This window comes from Phaseolus vulgaris, chromosome 2, assembly GCF_051622355.1.
Source record: "Phaseolus vulgaris cultivar YP4 chromosome 2, ASM5162235v1, whole genome shotgun sequence".
Classification (NCBI taxonomy): Eukaryota; Viridiplantae; Streptophyta; class Magnoliopsida; order Fabales; family Fabaceae; genus Phaseolus; species Phaseolus vulgaris.
Window position 1 is genome coordinate 40,493,751 of NC_143499.1, and position 15,677 is coordinate 40,509,427.

At 33.3% G+C, this 15,677-nt stretch overlaps 3 protein-coding genes across 4 annotated transcripts; 2 read left to right on the plus strand and 1 right to left on the minus strand.

The window, feature by feature from the left end:
• Nucleotides 1-848: 848 nt before the first annotated feature.
• On the minus strand, nucleotides 849-8,862 carry LOL2 (lsd one like 2). 2 transcript variants are annotated; one of them, XM_068613915.2, is made up of 4 exons: nucleotides 8,622-8,862; nucleotides 7,999-8,106; nucleotides 6,891-7,000; nucleotides 849-1,086 (listed from the first exon to the last, which is right to left on the minus strand). In XM_068613915.2, exons 1-4 carry the CDS (start codon nucleotides 8,749-8,751, stop codon nucleotides 1,018-1,020), a joined length of 417 nt encoding a protein of 138 aa, XP_068470016.1. In that variant the 5' UTR covers nucleotides 8,752-8,862; the 3' UTR covers nucleotides 849-1,017. The 2 variants fall into 2 exon arrangements, with proteins under 2 accessions (XP_068470016.1, XP_068470015.1); XM_068613914.2 differs by lacking the exon at nucleotides 849-1,086 and adding an exon at nucleotides 2,714-2,994 and having other exon boundaries at nucleotides 8,622-8,860.
• A 3,509-nt stretch (nucleotides 8,863-12,371) lies between these two features.
• LOC137812040 (CASP-like protein 1C3) lies at nucleotides 12,372-13,446 on the plus strand. Its single transcript, XM_068613917.2, has 3 exons — nucleotides 12,372-12,644; nucleotides 12,867-12,969; nucleotides 13,074-13,446. The coding sequence occupies exons 1-3, from the start codon at nucleotides 12,490-12,492 to the stop codon at nucleotides 13,296-13,298; spliced, it is 483 nt and encodes a 160-aa protein (XP_068470018.2). The 5' UTR covers nucleotides 12,372-12,489; the 3' UTR covers nucleotides 13,299-13,446.
• Nucleotides 13,447-13,472: 26 nt separating this feature from the next.
• Nucleotides 13,473-15,627, plus strand: LOC137812039 (Pentatricopeptide repeat (PPR) superfamily protein). Its single transcript, XM_068613916.2, has one exon. The coding sequence runs from the start codon at nucleotides 13,787-13,789 to the stop codon at nucleotides 15,533-15,535; it is 1,749 nt and encodes a 582-aa protein (XP_068470017.1). The 5' UTR covers nucleotides 13,473-13,786; the 3' UTR covers nucleotides 15,536-15,627.
• The last annotated feature ends 50 nt before the right edge of the window (nucleotides 15,628-15,677 follow it).

Here is a 15,677-nt window from a genome sequence, read left to right on the forward strand (position 1 = left end):
TACAAATTAGGACAAATTTTACAAATATCCAATTAAAGAAACTCACATACACATGTATATAGTGAGATTAAATTCATCTGGAAGAAATAAAGAACAAGGATAGAAAATAACTCTTGATTATTTTTTTTTATGTCAAACTACAATAATATAACTTTTATCAAATGTTTCATCAATGTATCATTATAACTGTTAATGCCAAATCCTGTTAAGATTGAAAAGATATAATGAAAAATAATTTATATAAATTAGCCGTCAAACAATATTAGATTAAGATTATATATATATATATAAAAAATGTAATTTATGCGTTTAAACCTTCCATCTCAGTAGTCAGATTTTAAAAAATTCAATCATAAGTTATGGAGATTAATAAACAGTCAATCAAAAGATGGAGTTTCAATTGAAAAATAGGAAATGGTGTAACATTTAATAAAAATTACAACTTTTTCATCGAACATTAGTGTCAATAACTTTATATAAAATAAAAATTTTGTGGATCAAATTATTAAATTATAATTATGTATAATCACAATTATTTATGTTAAATTTTATTAGAATTGAACAACAATAACAAATTAATCATATTTTATTATATTTTAAAAAACATATATTTCGTTAATTTTAATATACATATACACACACCTAACCAAGACATTAAATACTTTTATATTAATACAAAATTATATATATATGATCAACAGTCTAAAAGTCAATTATGAAGAAAAAAAAACAACTATAAGATATTAATATTCATCCCATAATAGTCAAGTGCACATGACAATGATATTCAAGGGGAACAAATGAAATAGAGGGGCCAAGAAGGGGAATAGAAGAATCTCCAGTAAAACTTCATGAAAAAATTATAGTAAAATTACTTCCAAAATTTTATATAAAATAATAATTTCATATGGGTGTGTCTCTTTGTAAGAAAGCAATTTTGAGATTGATTCATAAATTATCATAACTAATTTGTTTGTTATACAAGGAAGATAGATCAATAGGTAAATAGACAGGTCACTAACATCCAGATTTTGCAGGAATTGGTTTCCTTTGTTGTACAGACCATGGAGGCCGCTTGTTGTGTGCCTGCACAAAATCCATGAGAAATTATTGTTTAAATGAAACTCAGTTGTATTAGGCTACAAGTTCAATAGCATTTAGGTAGACTTATAATTGAAAATCAAAATGGGCAGGTCTAACGAAGAAAGATAATAAATTCCCCTTACAAAAGCAAAACTTTATAGTTCTCATTAACTTTGATACGAGAAAGAGGATAAGATAAACTATTTATCCTGTTTTAATCCACAGTTTTGTGAGCTAATGAGATAGGCTTATTCTATCACTTAACACTTTCCTAATCTTTAATAAAAAATCGATCTGGTTGAGGGGAATGGGATACAAACTAACATAAAAATTTAACAGTTTTTTCTTCTTCTTCATCCTTATGCTACCTCTTTGTGTTTCACTTGCAACCATCTCTGAACCCCCTCGTGACATTTGATCTGTCAAGCCCTTATTACTATGTATTTTTTTCCAGCAAAAATAGAAAGTGAAAATTGGAGCGGAAACAATGTCTATAAAATTTCACTCAGAAGTTTGCTTTAATCGTTGCATCTTGCTGGATTTAAAGCAAAGGAAAGAAAAATTCATTTTTTCTCTTGCTATTTGAAGGGGCTATATCTAATTATCTCTTATGCATGTTATTGTTAATGGGATTTGGCAATTTCTTTTAGAGCAAATGCGGTAGTTCATGCCAAAAAGCTATGGTGCTGTTTTTGTTATAACTATCTTTGGCCATCAGATGTGCAAGTGCAGGTCCCCGTCTGCCTAAGTCTTAGTTGCCTAAGACAAACTTAATGTTAGTTCAAATTTCACTTCTTTAACTTATACCTAATTAAGTATGGTTAGTTAATGGTTATGTCATTAATCAGAGTACATGTAGTTTGTTTATCGCTACGGACAAATTTGTTTTGGTGCCTAATTGAGTATGAATATCTATTTCGGTTTGAAAGCATAATCTCCTACACGATCTCTACCATCATAACAAACTCACTCACCCAAGAAGCCATCTAAACCATGGACAAAGGTGTGAATTGCCCAATAAGAACATCTTTTCCCGCCTAGGAATAAACATATAGTAGGGTGTACATGGGTTGGATTGGGTTTGGTCAGATTTGGGTAAATCAATAGCCCAACCCAATTTTTTTGCATTGGGTTTAACATTTTATATGTGGCTGCTTCTTCCTGCACCTCTATACCTTCTTCTCTCACCTCCATAAATTTTCGTATTTCCAAAAATGTCCTTCTGTAATATTCCGGATTACATAATCCAGAAGTCATTTTTCAAATTTGTAATTAGCTTCCGGATTATATAATCCAGAATTTTTTGTTCAAATGCATGATTACTTTTCGGATTACATAATCCGGAAGTCTTTTTTAACTTCCGGATTATGTAATCCGGAAGTCTTTTTTCAAATGCGTTTCCGGATTACATAATCCGGAAGTTATTCTATGGAGGTGGCACAAGAAGGATAAAAATGTATTTTCATGTTGTGTATGGAGGTGTCAGAAGAAGATATGGAGGTGCAGGAAGAAACAGTCTTTATATGTTAGACCCAATCCAACCCACCCTTCACCGAATTAGATTGAATTGAATCAATTAGTCAAATTTTTGAAATAATAAATAACAAAATTGTCATTCACCACAGAAACAAGAGCAACCCCAAGTAGTTCTGATGCACACACTATCTATTGCGTATTTTTCATTGAACTCTCACGACTCCCTAATAGGAAGAATATGCTGCAATACTTTATAAATTCTACATATTCAAATCAAAAATCAACTTATATTAAAAAGGTCAGATTTGCAAGTTAAACTAAGGTCAATGTTGTTGTGTATAATGACTTGACTGGTGCCTTTTGTAAAGCAAAGATGTACATGGGTAGGGTCTTGTAGGAGAGGGATATCAATGGCGTTTCTCCTAATGAATGGACCTGCAATGTTAAGACAATTACTATTAAAGGAAGGGGGAGAGATCGTGTTAAAATTTCTTCACTAGAAAATGAGGAGCCTTTATATGATTAAAAAACATGAAATGCATTTGGCAACTGGAAACATATAAAACCTCTGAATTACTGATTTTGTTGTCAAAATTTTGTATACTTGGGACTTGCCTATGATGTAATATAAAAATAGCACATGTGCAAAAAGAGGTACCTTCACTCAAAGTTTCAATGAGAAAATCACCCGAGATTGAGTGAGGGAGATAATGAGGGGCACAATTGCACTGCCAAAGTAGAGGTCATGACACACCATTGCGAGTTTCAGTGTGAGAGAACAGAGACAAAATAGCGTTGACAGTGAAGGTTAGGGTAGGCAAGAAGAGAAAATGGTTAGGCTATCTATGTTAGGCACGAGAGTTGGATTGACCCAACACAAACAAAATCCAACCTAATCTATTTGAATTGGATTGAGTTATCGGGTTATCCGACCCAATGAAAACCTTTAAGATATAGAGCATAGACAAATATAGGTGGCCCTTATAATGTATTTAGGGTATACTCTAAAACTAGCTTAAAACTTGGATTTATAGTCTAACTCAATCCCATAAAACTAGTTTGAAAGATGAAGATTATCTATGTCATAAAGATCACATTGGCCATATCTTTTGTTAGTCAAGAATCCGTTATAATTATTGTTTCCTTTTACATGGTAATATAATCAGCCTAATAATTGTATATAGTTAGATTCCTATTTTAGTTCGTACAAATTAGGCATTAGTTTAAATTGACAAGAGCTGTAATTGAAAATATATTATTACAAAAGAGTATACAATGAAAAAAAGTCAATTTTTAATATTGTATCAGAGATTCCTTCTTCATGTAGCCCATACTCTTATACATCAAGCAATAGGCCATTCTTCACTCGGGTGTGCACCAATAGTACACAATTTCGGTGTTCTCGATTTGGCAGCATGTCAACATTCAGCTGCACTACCATCATTTGATCGCCAATAGCACCATGCAGATCCTACCACACATCTCATCCATCGAAAAGGTATGAGTTTGAAACTACTTCCCTTGCCACACTATTTGACATCTATTCTTAGACGTTACTGAGAGACAACTAAAGACTCATGATGGATACAAGCAATGCAAAAGGGGTTGCAAGCACTTCAAGTTTTCCTACTATTAAATCCATTGGTTGCAAATGGGTGTACTCTGTGAAGTTGCATTCAAATGGCTTTCTTAGTCGTTTCAAGGCTCACCAAGTTGCTCTTGGTAAGAATTTGGAATGTTGACTAGATTAATTATTTGCCCCAATTGCTAAAATGATTACTATTAGAACAATCCTTTGTATTGCAGCTTCTAGAGGATGGTCTCTTCATCAAATAGATGTGAAGAATGTCTTCTTTCATGACGACCCAAGAGAAGAAATTCATGTGACTCCTTCAGGTTTGTTATCCTCTTTTGCCATAGCGCATAAATTAAATCGCTCCTTATATGGTTTGAGAAAAGCTCCTATGACAGAGTTTGAGAAATTGTTTTAGTTGAATTCTCTTTTACCCAGTATGACACCTCTTTATTTCTTCATCACAAAATTGTTGACATTTTTTCCTTCTTAGCTATGTGAATGACATTGTCATTACGAATTTACGAGTAAAGACTTAAATAATTGCTTCGAGCTTCCTTTCAAAATGAAGAAAATTGGTTGTCTTCATTACTTCTAAGGTCTTGAGGTCCACTCTCACTCCAAGGGTATCTTCTAATCATCATCAATATAGATTTAATTTCTATGGTTGCCCTTCAATCTATTGTCTCACTGGATACTCCTCGAGGTTAATGTCAAATATCATAGTGAGGGTGATCTTTTACTTGATCCTTTGAAGTATCACCAATTGGAGTGGTGTAGTCTTAACTATTTGTGTGCACTCCATATCATTTTCACTTGGTTGTGTTGGATTGGGCATTTACTACCAAGCCAAAATTTATAACCAATAGTCAAGGCACAACTCTTTTTATTTAAGAAGAGAGCACCCCAAGCATCATGGTTCAATTGTGACTTGATCCACTTGCCTTCCATCACATAATGATTGATGTCACTTATAATAATCTCTTCCTCAGCAATTACCCCGCTGAGGATTGAACTCGTGATCTTCCCTCTAATACCAATTATTGGATTGAGCACTTACGATTGGGCCAAAAGTTATAACACTAGTCACAACACAACTCTTTCTAGTTAAAAACGTAGCAGTCCTAGCGTCATGGTTTGATAGTGACTTGGTCCACCTAACCTCCATCACAGGACAATTGATATCACAAGCAATAATCTCCTCTTTAGCAATTGGACCGCTAGGAATTGAACTCTTGATCCTAATAACAATTGTTAATCAAACTCTTGATCCTAATACCAATTGTTGGGAGCATTGACCACAAGGTTAAAAGTTATAACTAATAGTCAAGATGCAATTCCTTTTACTTAAGAGTGTAGTAGCCCAAGCGCTACAATTCAATTGTGACTTTGTCAACCTTGCCTCTCCTTGGGGCAATTAATGTCACTTGCAACAGGTTACTATTGGTCACACTATTTGTTACTTTTGAAAGGAACTTCTCAATGGGATTTATTTTTTCTTGCTAGTTTGTCTCTTACTCTGATTACCTATAGTGTTGTGGATTCGACAATCCATCTAGATACTATGAGGTTTGCATGTAGTTGGTGCATGTTTCTTTCCTAGTTTGATTTCTTGTAAGAGTGAAAAGCAAGTCCAGGCATCCAAGTCATCCACTTGAGTTTAAATATTGAGCTACGTCAACAACTTGTTTTGGGATTATTTGGATTTAGGTTTGTTGGCTGAACTTGGAATTCCTCAAAGCAATGTCACACCTCTCCATGCTGAAAACATTAGTTCAACAACTTGCCACTAATTTGATTTTTCATGGGTACAATGAGCATATATTGAGGAGGATTGTCACTCTATTCATGAAGCTCTTTATAATCATGTTATCTCTCTTCCTCGTGTCAACTTGTGGCTTCAACTTGCAAATATTTTTACCAATTTTCCACATCCTGCCACCAGTTCTTCGAAGCAAAGTGGTGCATTCTTGAGCAGCCTAATAATTATTGTTGTTGTTTTCTTTATATGGATTAAAAGAATCAGCCTAATAATTGTATATATTTAGAATTCTTATTTCCCCCAAACAAAGTAAGAGTTGAATTAAACTGTCATTAAGAGGAGCAATCAACAATGTATTGTTTACAGAAGAGTAGTATACAATGAAAGTAGAGCAAGAAGCAAGAAATTCCCGCCACTCTCTATTCCACTTCAATATATGATAAGATACCACAATACAATCCTATGAGTTATATGGTATGCATATAAGTGTGTATTAGGATGGTATTGTATCTAAATTTTCCCAACTCTCACAAGCTATCATATGTTATCATATCTTATCCACTAATTAGCCCCTGAAGGTTTCAAATGAGTAGTTCTATTTAGAGTAAATCCCACTACATTGACATAGAAAAGGCTAGGTTTTTCAGTCACTAGCATGCCCTCTAGGTTTCAGTCACTAGCATCCCTCTAGTTTTTCAGTCACTAGCATGCCCTCTACGTTAACATTTTCTCATTTCTAAATGTATCAATCACCAACAACAATTCAAATAGAAGTTGTACTCATCCATTATGTCAACCACAATACGAAGATACTATAGTCTTTGTATATTCTAAATTTCATTAAAATGTTTAAAAAAGTTAAAGGGAAATTTCTTTTTACAGAACTTTCAATTACTCTATTAATTCATGAGATGTCTGTCTGGTAAACCAAACATTGTCTCAAAAAGAAGACTATATTTTTCAGATAAAATACTAAATACATAACAGTTAACGTACCCCAATTTCTGTCACAAACTGGCATGAGGAACATCTAACTTGTGAAGCACCATATGGGTACATTAGCAATACTGCACAACTGCCACACTCAACTTGCCCAACCTGATCAGCTGTGAGGAATAGGATATTGATTTAAATATATTAACCACACAAAAAAGTAAGACAATGCCATATGCCATAATTTACAAGGAAGTAAGTCAACTTCAAGAAAAATAATACAGTTTGATTTGATAAGTGAAAACTGAAAAGTGAAAACATCAACTTATGAAGGATTTCTTTTAAATAAAAGCTTGATATGTTTATTAGCATCATTGTGAGGCACCTCTAGTCCCACCTATAATTTGCAGCGGATAAAAGAAATTTATGTAAAAGAGAGAATACAAAAGGATCAAGAAGGAACTAGAACAAAACTCAAGAAAAGAATTTGAGAAATGAAAACATCAACATATGGAAGATTTGATGTCAGTACATACTGTCATTCATGAAGATTTACCGTAGTACAATACAACCATACCAAAAGCTCTAGTTAAAAGCTTGGATCATGATACCGTCATCAAATCCAAATGTGATCAGTCACTGGCATTGGGCGACAACCCTTCTATAAAAGACCACAATTTTTTTTGAAGAAAAATATATTAAATTTTAACAAATAGAAAATATTATTTAACAAGCTTAGAGCACAACATTACATATAATGGGTGTTGGATCAAGCATAAAATTGCTAATGGAAGTGTTTGTTAAACAGAGCTTTTCCCAAACTTAGTTGGGTTTATCTTATCATATAAGCACGTAATTAGAAAGTTGAAGGTATTTGGTTAAGATTGTGAAATTATTTATTACTCTCCGATAAGCTCTTTAACTGATTTTAATAAACATCACACTGAAGCTTACTAATAAATAAGGTTGCTGAATCAAGTACTTGTGAAACAAGCTTTCATCTCATTCTCATGTGATAAGATTTTGTGGAACAAACAATTAATTAAACTGTTAACCCAAAAGTAACCATAATCAATCAAAAGCATAATCGAACATGAAATACAAAATTGAGATTTCGAGCAGAGGTATGCTTCTGTGAATGGTAGCAATGCCAATGAGAAAGATGAACAACCTTCTAATACAATGTTGACAGTCTCACAGCATGAACATTTAACATGTTTGGCACCTCGTGGATATGAAAGCAGGCGATGACAAGAACCGCAAACCATCTGAACCCAACCTGTTCACACAGCTTGCCAGTCAGAGTGATCAAGTTAATAACCAATTTCATGCAATGGTTATCAAAAAAAGAAAAACAAGGACTCTTTCAGGGGTATCACAAATACAATTCACCAACAAATAACCACTTCCTTTAACCCTTTCACAGACTTCAAACAACAAGTTTTGCAATATTGCATTGAAACCCCTTTCTACATCTATTCTTCCTCATTCAAAAACCATCTACTAAGAATCAAACTAACCTGAAACTCGAAGCTATTAAAGAGTAAACCCTAACTCAACAACACTCGAGGCTCACTATCTTGATAAAAAATGAAACACATTCCCAAAAACAGAATGAATTGCGCGTTTTAAAGTTCAGTAGTTCAGAATACAAAGACATGTAATCAACTTAATTGTGCAGTTGCTGATTCAAAACGCGTGAACAATTTTACAAGCTGAGAAATTTGCAGAAAAAAAAACAAATGAAAGCAAAGCAAATAGTAGAGGGTTTTGAAAAGAAAAGTAGGAACTGACCACATGGACGTTGCGGCGGCGGCGGTTGCGGTTGCAGTTGCGGCGGTGGCGGCGGATGAGTGGAAATTGGTTGCCACCCGGGTGGTGGGCCTTCATCCTCTTCTTCTTTCTCTGTTTGTTGACTTTGCATCTTCCTCGCTGCGCTGCGTAGTTCAACAAGTATCCGCTTTTATTGACGAGTATCTTTCACTTCCTTATTTGCTATATTCATCTTTGTATTTCCTTTTCTTCTACCACTCATATCATATTTTTAATAATTTAGTGTAGAATTTATAAAGATTCTTTTTCTCATTATTACGGAAAATATTAAATTAATAAAGTGGATGAAGGAAAGATATTTTAGAGAGTATTTTCTATGAATGAGGTAGGAGAAACATAATGAATATGGATACTTTTAGGATATCTAATTCAAAATAAAAAAATATATTAATTTTTTAAAGACTTAAATTTATTGTATAAATTTTTATTATAGTTATAAAAATAATGAATAAATTTTTGAATTAGTCATGATAAAAAAAATCAAAATCTAAAACATACTTGTGCACATACATCTTTATTATCAATTTATATAATTCATAATTATATAATATATAGATTCATATCTCGTGTCTTACATTTTAGAAATTATACGTGTCCGTGTTATATCACTATTTGTGTTTGTGCTATATAGATTATTTTTGAAAACAAAAATATTTTAGACAAATTTGAAATGTCTTATAAAAATAATTTATTTAGTATGAAAATTTTAAAATAATTAAAAATTTATGAACTTTATGTTACTATTTAAATTAGAGAATTAAATTTTGAAAATATTTATATAATTTTTTTCAATATGTGTATTTTTTTTAATACCTCAAGTTCGAATTTAGTAAGAATATTATTAGGTTGAGTTCGAGAGTGCCAATGGCTTAACATTATTTTTTTTCTTCTGATGTTAAAATTATTAGAAATTAAAATCAATCGCCATTTTTTTTATTATCATCATTAAGGTTTTTTTAATATAAGTGAGTGTTGTTTTTAAGCATATATTAGTAAAAAAATAAAAATATCAAGCATAAAATAATTTTCTACTGATATCAAATACGATTTTGATGTTATCTTGAACGAGATTATCAATAAATATCATTTAGGATGATTTTTCAATCAAAGTTAATTAAAATGTATCTTCAACTTATTTATTAGTTAATGTTAATCAAAATTTTCTCATTCAATATTGGTATATTTTAATTCAGTTTAAGGAGGAGGAAAGTTGATGAACATGTAACCTGTTCTAAACTTACCAAAAAAATGTGAGGATGAAGTGCAATACATGTAAGTAGTTAGATTTTATTAGTCCTCAATTTCTACATTGTCAAGACATTTTTCTTTTATTTTTCAAGGTGCTTGCTTCTAGAAGCAACAATCTTTTCTTACAATTTTGGTCTTGAATGTGAACTTGAAGATGATGTTGTTTATGGAGATTTTGATTCACAACTCTTCCGTATAGATAAAAATGGATAACACTGAGATTTCATTACACAAGCTTAACCTAATAACTTTTGGAACATTCATGTGAACCTTTCATTTAGAAAACTGAGAAGAAAAAGAAAAACAAGAAGAAGAAGAAAAAGAAATCAAGGTGAAGTTACAGTGTGAAGAAGAAGGACAAACTTATGGAGATATTAGCTGAAGAAGCACAAACCAAACAATATGGAAATACAACTCAAGAAGGTGAAACCTCTAAAGGTGGAGATGCCAACTAAAGAAGAGTGTTATATCAATTTACAAAATGCAAAGATTCAATAACACTACACTTTTAGGAAGAGACGAATTACAATTTTTCATAATAAAAACATATTTAACCCTACTATTAATATATTTTAGATTACATTTATTAATAGTTTTATTCAATAAAGATGTATATATATATATATGCGTTTTGAAATAATATAAATACATTACAAAGAGGTTAATTAGAAAAAAAACTGTATATAAAATATTTTAGTGAAATGCATAAAAATTATTATATTGATAACAATATCTTATTTTATTCATTAAAGTGTAAAAAAAAATGTAACTTTATAAAACAAAGCATACAAGGAGTGATTAAATTATAATTAAGATATACAATGTTAAAATCAACTTTTTATTTCACAATATAAAGCCATTTATTTAATAATATTACCCTTTTTCATATTTTTAGATACTTAAAGACATATTTAGAATTAGTTTACAGTAACGACAACATGATTAAAATCTATGATTTGGTACATACTATTTAAACATCCCATCTTAGAGGTTTTCAAATGTTAACTATTAATAAATATAACTTAAGAAATATTCAATGAAAATAAAATATAGTTATATTTAGACTAAAATTCACCTAATAAAATTATTGTGTTTAAATTTCACCCTTTAAACATTTTTTTTTCAATTTTTTGCGATATAATTTGTGGTTGGTTTCAGTTGAAACATCCAAAATTTTCCAATTTTCGTTGAATATTGTAAGTTATGGTAACATGTTTGACGCTGTTTCTCTTTTTAAAATTCAACTACAAATAAAATTTATCATAAAAAAATCATCTAACTTGAAAACTACTCTAAATTATTTTATTAACTCTAATTGAGTGAAAATCAACTTAATTTCCTAAGTAAAATTGAAATCCAAGAAGTCAAAATTTGATATCTCAAAGTAATTTAATTTAGATAATTAAACAGTTGCATGTAGTAAATATATAATTTTGATAATGAAACTACAATTCTGATTTTAGTATTTATTAATGTTGGGAAATAAAAACAATACTAAAACATGGATTGAAAAAGAAGTAATAAAAATGGGTGTACGGTCATAGGAAACAACGTCGAAATTCAATAGGTAGGTAAGTGTTCCAACTTCCCGTTTTCGAGTCCCCGTCAAATATTTTATGTTAAAAATGCACAAAATTCTTAATCCATTGTATGAGATGTATATTTGTTTTTTCATAAGACTCATATTGTTTAATTTTGGCAAGTTTCAATTCTCAATATATTTTAAACTAAATGCTAAATTAGTAAATATGCATGTTTTAATAAATTATTTACAAAAATAATAATGTATACTCAAAACATTCTGGTTAAATATATTTTCTCATCCTTAATACAAACTTTAAATTTCTTGTAGTAAATAAACTATTAAAATAAATATTTTTTACATAAAAACGAATTTATAGAATTAAGATTTTAAAATATTTCATATTAAATATTAAATCATTGTTGATGTATAGAATCAGGAAAAAAATCAATTTTACGTTATAATAGAAAGAACGGAAAATATATTTAATTTATTATTTTAATACTTATCTACATCCTTTTCACTAATCACTAAATAATAAATAAAATTGTATGGGCAAATGTTGTTATAGTGTTTAATAAAAATAAATGTTCTCTATATTATTACTCGTTTGTTTATTATCTTGCTGTTACTTAAAAAATTGATTCTTTATCCAATCCGTTTGGTAGTTAGAATAGCAATGCAACACAATGGAATTGGTTTTGGACTTAAAGGTTCGAAGTGAGCTAGTTATTTGTCAGGCTCACAAATGTGGAAGCTGTCATAATCAACTTGGTTTGAATGCATGTCTTAGGTGAACAATTGGTTTTAAATTTTGCTGCAAATTTACAAACACTAAATCATCCTACCATATATTGGCTACCTAATACTTTCTTCTCCAGCCAGTAAACACACACACATTTATTATATATTGGCTACCTAATACTTTCCTCTCCAGCCAGTAAACACACACATTTATTATATATAATGTGTTATGAACTGCATATTATGTTCACCTTTTGAAAGCATAATTTTTCTTGTGATCAACTCTTCATTAATCAATTTCAAGGGAGTGTCTCCATGGCTAAGACCAAGACAATCCTCACACTTTTCCTAAGGTTCCTTGCCATTGGAGCAACAATAGCAGCAGTGATCGTAATGGTGACAAGCCATGAGTCTACTCAGGTCCTCAACCTAACCTTCAGTGTCAAATATAGCAACGACCAAACATTCAAGTGAGCCCCCCTTCCTTTTTCTGTAGAGAACATGTCAAAATCTCAATTTTTTATGCAAAAACAAGAACAAAGTTTGAATCTACAAACTTGTGCAAACATGAGTATCCAAATTTTCTACTATTAACCTGACCATAGTGGGTTATCTGTAGTCATGACAAGCACTTTAAATTTACTTCCATTGACTCAGTTCCTTTGTGTTTTCTGAATATTTGCTATGTGTAGGTTCTTTGTGATAGCAGAAGCCATAGCATGTGGATACAGCATAATTCTCCTTTTCACATGTTCCCAAACTTCACTTAGGCGTTTGGTTCTGATCCTGGATGTGGTAATATTTACATATCAGCAACCACCAGTGTAACATGTCATTGAAGCTCTTTGAGTCCTAATCTTTAACTCACACATCATTTTGGGTATTCATGTTTTGAACAGGTGATAGCAATGCTACTCTCTTCAAGTGTGTCAGCAGCAGTGGCAATAGCTCATGTGGGCAAGAAAGGCAACACTCATGCTGGTTGGTTACCCATCTGTGGACAAGTTCCCAAGTTTTGTGACCATGTGACTGGAGCTCTTGTTGCTGGTTTCGCAGCAGCTATAATATACTTCCTGCTAATTTTTTCCTCTATTTACTCGGTGCAAAACACCCTCTTCCTGTAAAACTAGAAACGAATCCATCACCACTCAATTGTTTTCTTGTTTCTTTCTACTATCTAGCATCTTTCTTGCTCTAGTCCCTTTACCCTCCTTGTACTGATTTATTAGTTCACAGATAGATAAATCAATATCAATGCACTGATTCATGTTACTTGCCTTCTTAATTTTACTAATCATAGATTATGTTAATCACCAACCAGATTATTTGCTTTTATCATATTTTAATTAAAATTCAAGTCCACACTTTCATTTATCACACAAACAATGGGTTTTGTTTCCTCTTAGAGAAACCAATTTAGTTCAGTCATTGATTCCAACTTTATAAAGAGAAAATACATGTTAAGAGGAGAGATCCTTAGGATCAAACCAAGATTAAGCATTCACAAAGTAAAACATTTTTTAATATTCAATTAAATTGAACTTGAAATTCTAACTGTAAGACTTTTCTTCTGGAATTTGAAATCATTGGTTAACCTAAATTAAGGTAGTTGATGGAGGGAAAAGAAGGGGGAAGAAAAACTGCAGAATACGAAGCAGTGGTACGTGCAGGCCGGGATCTGAAACGCCTCCAACAAGCGCACGCTCACCTTGTGGTGACGGGCTGTCACCGGAGCCGCGCTCTGCTGACCAAGCTCCTCACGCTATCGTGCGCCGCGGGTTCCATCGCCTACACTCGCCGCCTCTTCCGCTCGGTTTCCGACCCAGATGCTTTCCTCTTCAATTCCCTCGTGAAAGCCTCTTCAAAATTCGGTTTTTCTCACGACACCATACACTTCTACCGTCGCATGCTCCACTCTCGCATTGCCCCTTCCACCTACACCTTCACCTCCGTCATCAAGGCCTGCGCCGATATCTCCGATCTCCGACTCGGTATGCTTGTTCAGTCCCACGTTTTCGTTTCTGGGTATGTCTCAGATTCCTTTGTCCAAGCAGCATTGGTTACGTTCTACGCGAAATCACGCAACCCTCGTGTTGCGCGAAAGGTGTTCGACGAAATGCCTCAGAGAAGTATCGTTGCTTGGAACTCCATGATTTCGGGGTACGAGCAGAACGGGCTTGCCCGTGAGGCTGTTGAGGTTTTTAACAAGATGCGTGAGTCCGGGGTCGAGCCTGATTCCGCGACATTCGTTACGGTGTTATCCGCTTGCTCTCAACTGGGGTCGCTTCATTTGGGGTGTTGGCTGCATGAGTGCATCGTTGGGAGTGGAATTACAATGAACGTGTTTCTTGCTACCTCGTTGGTGAACATGTTTTCGCGGTGCGGTGATGTGGGAAAAGCACGTGCGGTTTTTGATTCGATGAACGAGGGGAATGTTGTTTTGTGGACAGCTATGATATCCGGGTACGGGATGCATGGTTACGGTGTTGAGGCAATGGAGGTTTTTCGTCGAATGAAGGCACGTGGTGTGGTACCTAATAGTGTTACTTTTGTTGTTGTGTTATCTGCATGTGCGCATGCAGGGTTAATAGATGAAGGGCGAGTAGTGTTTGCAAACATGAAGCAAGAGTATGGTGTGGTGCCCAGCGTGGAGCACCATGTCTGTATGGTTGATATGTTTGGAAGAGGTGGGTTGCTCAATGAAGCATACAAGTATGTTAAAGGACTTCGACCTGAGGAGCTTGTTCCCGCAGTGTGGACGGCGATGCTTGGAGCGTGCAAGATGCATAAGAATTTTGATATTGGGGTGGAGGCTGCTGAGCATCTCATAAATGCAGAGCCAGAGAATCCTGGCCATTATGTGTTGCTGTCTAACATGTATGCGTTGGCTGGGAGGATGGATAGAGTGGAATCGGTTAGGAAAGTGATGATACGAAGAGGCCTTAAGAAGCAAGTGGGTTATAGCACCATAGACGTAGATAACAGGAGTTATCTTTTTAGCATGGGTGATAAGTCCCACCCTGAGACCGATAAAATTTATTGTTATTTGGATGAGTTGATGTGGAAGTGCAAGGATGCAGGCTATGCACCTGTACTTGAGTTGGCGATGCACGAGTTGGAGGAAGAAGAAATGGAGTATGCCCTCAGATACCACAGTGAGAAGCTTGCAGTGGCCTTTGGGCTGATGAAAACTGGTCATGGAGTGACACTAAGGGTTATGAAGAACCTTCGGATTTGTGAAGATTGTCATTCAGCAATTAAGTTCATCTCTGTGGTAACCAGTAGAGAGATAATTGTTCGGGATAAGATTCGTTTCCATCATTTTAGAGAAGGCTCGTGTTCTTGTTTAGATTATTGGTGATAGAATTTAAACCTGCCTGAATCGGATTATTGTTTTGATTTATATATACGACTACAGATAGTAACAAAGAAGAATACTACTTTCTGACAGAATTACACATTGCACATACCAATGAAAATAGTTAAGTCAGTGGAATATATTA

Bases quoted from the DNA above. Each gene is read 5' to 3' on its own strand.
- LOL2 (XM_068613914.2), bottom strand. From the start codon at position 8,751: ATGCAAAGTCAACAAACAGAGAAAGAAGAAGAGGATGAAGGCCCACCA. The intron at 7,001-7,998 runs GTTGTTCATCTT...TATTCCTCACAG, and splicing joins TGTCAACATTGTATTAGAAG to CTGATCAGGTTGGGCAAGTT. The intron at 2,995-6,890 runs GTACGTTAACTG...TTAACATTGCAG, and splicing joins AGTTTGTGACAGAAATTGGG to GTCCATTCATTAGGAGAAAC.
- LOC137812040 (XM_068613917.2), top strand. From the start codon at position 12,490: ATGGCTAAGACCAAGACAATCCTCACACTTTTCCTAAGGTTCCTTGCC. The intron at 12,645-12,866 runs GTGAGCCCCCCT...TGCTATGTGTAG, and splicing joins AGCAACGACCAAACATTCAA to GTTCTTTGTGATAGCAGAAG. The intron at 12,970-13,073 runs GTAATATTTACA...TGTTTTGAACAG, and splicing joins TGGTTCTGATCCTGGATGTG to GTGATAGCAATGCTACTCTC.
- LOC137812039 (XM_068613916.2), top strand. From the start codon at position 13,787: ATGGAGGGAAAAGAAGGGGGAAGAAAAACTGCAGAATACGAAGCAGTG.